Raw genomic sequence first — 6,148 nt, forward strand, 5'->3', positions numbered from 1 at the left:
TAGACTGGAATAAAATGTTCAGCATTTTAAAAAAATTAGGGTTCAAATACAGAGATAGAAGAACAATTGCTAACATGTACAGGAACCAAACAGCAACAATAACAATTGACGAACATAAGAAAGAAGCCCTAATAAGAAAGGGAGTCCGACAAGGATGTTCCCTATCGCCGTTACTTTTTAATCTTTACATGGAACTAGCAGTTAATGATGTTAAAGAACAATTTAGATTCGGAGTAACAGTACAAGGTGAAAAGATAAAGATGCTACGATTTGCTGATGATATAGTAATTCTAGCCGAGAGTAAAAAGTATTTAGAAGAAACAATGAACGGCATAGATGAAGTCCTACGCAAAAACTATCGCATGAAAATAAACAAGAACAAAACAAAAGTAATGAAATGTAGTAGAAATAACAAAGATGGACCACTGAATGTGAAAATAGGAGGAGAAAAGATTATGGAGGTAGAAGAATTTTGTTATTTGGGAAGTAAAATTACTAAAGATGGACGAAGCAGGAGCGATATAAAATGCCGAATAGCACAAGCTAAACGAGCCTTCAGTAAGAAATATAATTTGTTTACATCAAAAATGAATTTAAATGTCAGGAAAAGATATTTGAAAGTGTATGTTTGGAGTGTCGCTTTATATGGAAGTGAAACTTGGACAATCGGAGTATCTGAGGAGAAAAGATTAGAAGCTTTTGAAATGTGGTGCTATAGGAGAATGTTAAAAATCAGATGGGTGGATAAAGTGACAAATGAAGAGGTATTGCGGCAAATAGATGAAGAAAGAAGCATTTGGAAAAATATAGTTAAAAGAAGAGACAGACTTATAGGCCACATACTAAGGCATCCTGGAATAGTTGCTTTAATGTTAGAAGGACAGGTAGAAGGGAAAAATTGTGTAGGCAGGCCACGTTTGGAGTATGTAAAACAAATTGTTGGGGATGTAGGATGTAGAGGGTATACTGAAATGAAACGACTAGCACTAGATAGGGAATCTTGGAGAGCTGCATCAAACCAGTCAAATGACTGAAGACAAAAAAAAAAAAAAGCTTCTGTTTTAATATAAATGTAAATTAAAAAAAAATATTGTTTACTAAAATTAAAGTTTGTAAAACAAAAAGCTATAACAACTACGTGCACGTTTAAGAATTGAAAATCACTAGAAAAATTTTAAATAAATAGCCTGCTGATTTAAAGGTTAATATAAACTAAAAAAAAAATTTAAGCAGATCTCGAATTCTAATCAGTGTAAAAACTCACTGGTTTTATAAATAGGCATACTTTATTTCGTATTTGTAATTTAAATAACTACACTTCAGTGATTAGATGATGAAAATAATTTGTGACAAACAGAATTGGTGAAGGCTTTTATTAAACGTTGTAAAATTTATAATAATAATAATAACCTACGTGAACAAGACTATACGAGTCCTTCCGGCAGAAAATGATACGCACTGATTTCTTATTGACACATATCTTTTCTAATGAAAATGACTAGGAATTATTTTATAAAAAGGTTTTATATTTTTCACGTTCCAACTCATATAGTTTGCACAACTTAGCAAAGAAAGAAGGAATCGATAAGAAGAAATTAAGCTTCTATTCTTTTCTATTTAAAAATTAACAATAACCTATTTTTTATCCAATTTTCTTTTCCAGTAAAGTTCTTCTATTGGAAAAAGATAATGAAATTTCAGTTAATGAATTAATAAAAGTTTTATAAGGTTTCTTTAAGTTTCAAATGATAAATTTAGTTTCCTACAAACTTAATGTTGGTGAGAAAAGAATACTCAAATAAATTGGCAACTCCACTCGGTTTCCAGATTGATCAATCCATTATTTTACTTCGTTAGTTACGATCTCTTTTAACCCTACTTTTTTTAAGGAGGTAATAAGAGAATCATAGAAATGTATGGAATTACAAAGGATAAAAAGTACTTATGTAGTAAAGTTACCATTTTTTTTAATTACAAAAGGATTTTAAAACATGCTCGTTATTGTATTAAGTGATGTATTTTATTAATTAAGTATAATTATAATATTAGTTTAATTTTATTTATTAATATATGGAAAATATGGTCCTATTTAAAAAAAAAACGGAGATATTTTTCTCAGAAAAAGGAAATACAAAAACAACAGTGGGAAACCTACAAAAAAATACAAATACAATTGCATAAAAAAATAAAATGTTTGTATGGTTTTCCATTTATCATAAAGTGGCTGATATAATAATCAGCCGATGTAAAAAGTACATGCCTTGTTAAAAAGGAGTATTTGTAACTCGTAAATCAAAGGATCTATCCCACAGAGGTTGCTAGTTATAATGGACACAATTTATTCAATTTTAAACTGAAGATATACAAGAGAGTGTGATTGCTAATACCTCACTAATTCGTATTTAATTTGTATTTTCAGTGAACTTACTCATTGTTAATGATGTAGATGGAAAATCATCCATTATGTAGTTATTAATAGGGACATTTAATCTGCTTTAATATTTAATTTGGTGTTATCATTACATTAAATTTTCCAAAGACGAAACACACTGATAAAACTGTACATGATTGTTTAAACATAGGATCCTGCTTACACAATTTTTTCTACCGAATCGCATAACTCTGGCTTCTGAAAAAAATACTGTCAGTCGAACTTGTACGGAAAGCTCCTGTAGCAAGCCTGATTCATGTATTACGGACCTCGTTGAGTTTCTTTAGGTGAGACTTTTGGCAGTCATACGCTAATAATCCGAAACCAATTGCAACCGTTGTATCATCTCTGAGGTTTGAGCGATGTGCATTAATACTGAAGTACCGAAGCATTTGTCACATGTTCAATATCGCTTCAGATAAGTTTTTAATATCTACATTTTTAGTAAAGCTAGTCCAGTTGGAAAGCTAGTCGATTGGAGTGTAATCGCTTAAATGTAAGTCTTCAACTTGCCAAAAGGTTTATGCCCTACGGCGACGCTGGCAAATGATAAATCAGTGCAGGATGATGAACCATCCGTGGTGTTAAAGGAGGTTCTTGTGCTTAAACATATTTAGTAATACTACATCTCAATTTGTTAGAAAATCTTCATCTGATCTACCTCCAGGGTTCAAACACTCAGACCCCCAAAGTGGGTATGACCATTACAATCCGCCACAAAGATGACAAGAGGAAATAATTGCCTTATTGAATTATGTAAATTTTCCTCTTTCCAATGGAACTTAGGTAGGAACACAGGTAACTTATTTTACTAAGGTTATGTTGACTGGGCGGTGTATGATTTAGCTACCGCTTGTAAATCATTGCGTAAATGAAATTATTCGACGGCACAGCGAGGTGCTGAAATGATGGCAATTCCTCCTCTTTACCTGATTAGACGCTTAATCAAGCCTATGTTGTAGACATATAACACTCAGATCCACCTCTCATACACTCATACAACACTCAGTCACACCTAGGATTTGGGGGTTCATACATTAGTCGCTTTATACTACAGACAGGTAGATCGCCACGGTTGTATTCTAGGTTCGCAACCTAGAATAAACGTAGAATAACATTATTTTTATCACATGTTATAATGTTGCTTGTTATATCTCTACAAAGCTTGTCATCATTATTAAATATTTATCATTTCTACGTATATTCTCGTATAAAGTATAATGTCGTCATCTCTTGGGCACCATAAAAAATTCAGAAAGAATTTTTAAGATACAGAAATGGGCTGTCAGATCATAATTTGGCTTCCAAATATGAGTCATATGACCTATAGTTAGACAAATAAATATTATATGTAACTTATCCTTGTTATTTAATTTGACATCTTTGCTAAAAAGAATGGTCACTTATTCTTAATAAATAACAACATTCTCCTTTGCTAAACAACCAACGTTTTCAGTATAATTTACCACAATACTTCAGCTTGCAAGAAGTCCCTTGATATGCTACGAATGCCATTTTTAATAATTGCAGAACCATCTGAAAAATCTTTTTACCAATTAATTAAAAATACAGTTGAAACTTATTATTGTGTTGATGAATCTTAAATAATACTAATTAAAAACAAATAATACCACAATTTATCTACACCCCGTTCCTGTTAACGTGCACATAAATTTGTGCAAAAAATAATTTTCAACACGTACTCTTGGGTTGTAAATTATTTTGAAGTATTTTCCTGCTATTACAGATCTAGAGCTATGCTGCAAGAAGGAAAGTACGGTAATCAATCAAAGAATGAGCTATGGTTTTTTTTGCTTATCGACGTTTCATGATCCAGGGACTCCAAAAAGCAAAAACAAGTGGGGAATAATATTCGTAAGTACATATGTGTATGTGTACGTATGTAGTACGTGTGTTGGTGTGTAATTTAAGTTTTATAACTTTGAATGAATAACCGATTATGAAGAAATTTTATATAGAGACTCGTAAATATGGGTAATTTGTTGGTAAAATCTATAGGTAAATATCTCCAGCAGGTGGGGGTAGATAGTTTCTTGGGGTCAATTTTTTCAAAATTTTGCTAGCATAACTCCACTTTATATTAAGCTCAGAACATGTGTACATTTTTATTTTACCATTTTTTTAAAAAAATACACTAAAATTCCTACCTTTTATAAAATCTACTAAAGCTAACTTTTTATTTAGTTTTTAATCAAATTTTGTTGTCTTCCAATTCATCAGGAGAAACCGACTGCAAATTTTTGTTCTACAAAAAAAAAAAAAAGAAGAAAGATAGTCGTCCTAGAAATCGCAGTAATGCATGTGAAAAAAAATAAAACTTTCCGGTCATTGTTATGGGTGGGGAAGCCTATAAAATTTAAAAATGTCGATATTTTTGAATTTTGTGAAAGTTTTTTTGTTTATTTTCTTGTATCATTATTTTTCCTCTTTAAATAACCAAACCAGGAAAGTATTACAACTTTTCTGTCAGAGTTTTTATATTTAATATATTTAACACCATTTCATTATTTGTATTTAAAGAATAACATCTATTTTTAGCATATAATTTGTTTTTTTATTTATAATTTATCTTATGTTGACGTGATATATGTATTTGTATGTTATGATTAGAAAAAAAATTTATGTATTTTACGTTGAATATTCTTGGTTCTAATCCCAATCAATTTGCCATTTTTTATAGGATAAATATTTTATGTGTGATGTTTATATACACAAGCCTTTAGGCTCCCTGTAATTAATCAATCATTTATTTTATTATTTTTTGTGGTTTAAATGTACTTTTGGAATACTCGTTATAAAGATACCGGTACAATACAGAAGTCTGTGAAAAATCCTTATGTTAAAAAACTTTTACAATTCATAATTAATATGTAAGAGGCTTTCCCAAATTCTAAATATAATTAGCGTATGTGCTTGTTAATTCACTTAGAAAATACAGTATGAAAAGAGTTTTTCTACAATAAAACAAAATTTCCTCTTACCTCTGCTGAATTGATTGTAGTTTCGAATAACTCGTTCAGCATTTTTTCTTGCTATATAAAACCATTCGCTTGTGTTACTTAAATATTTATATTCCACTGCGAGATCTTTCACCAGTATAGGCCCCTCCGGTAAACGATAAGCGTAAGGGCAAAACAACCAGTAGTCTTTATACTGATATTGATCGTAACAGTTGCCCGCTGCAAATATATCGACATCGAATTCAACCATCGCAAAAACACCGGCATGCAACAGGTATTCGGACTCCATGACCTCAGGTGCAGCGTATTTCCACAGTCTAGTCAGCATGTTAGCATAATTAACCGCTACGTCTGCTTCCACCCTAAATCTTTCCTGTAACAAAGAATAAAAAAAAATATTCAAAACGGTATATAACTTTGAGTATATTACTAGTATATACTAGTAATACTCAGTATTACTGTCTAGTTTTGCTAGTATATACTTAGTATGTTACAAGTATATCTGCTACATTATAAAAAATATTCAGTAATAGAGTATAATTATACTAATTTTAACGTTTTTGTCATATTCAAGGTTACGTGATTACGTTTAAATACCAGTCACTTTTATTCTTCTTAGCCTTTAATTTAGAAGGTTCATATATTTTTAATTACTTACAGAATTAAGCATAGCGAAAAAAGTTATAAAAAATAAAACTTAAAGGATCATACAAATTTAAATGTCCACGTCGAAATT

The 6,148-nt window shown here is 30.6% G+C and overlaps 1 protein-coding gene across 1 annotated transcript in view; it reads right to left on the bottom strand.

Annotated features, from left to right (window-relative positions):
- Nucleotides 1-5,755, bottom strand: part of LOC142320982 (putative G-protein coupled receptor CG31760) — a 904,980-nt gene extending 899,225 nt beyond the window's left edge. The window contains exon 1 of the mRNA XM_075358981.1: nt 5,434-5,755. Coding sequence (XP_075215096.1) covers nt 5,434-5,740 — 307 coding nt within the window. The 5' untranslated portion in view covers nt 5,741-5,755. The remainder of the gene's footprint in view (nt 1-5,433) is intronic.
- Between the last annotated feature and the right edge of the window lie 393 nt (nt 5,756-6,148).

Source organism: Lycorma delicatula, chromosome 3 (assembly GCF_047948215.1).
Source record: "Lycorma delicatula isolate Av1 chromosome 3, ASM4794821v1, whole genome shotgun sequence".
NCBI classification, from domain to species: domain Eukaryota; kingdom Metazoa; phylum Arthropoda; class Insecta; order Hemiptera; family Fulgoridae; genus Lycorma; species Lycorma delicatula.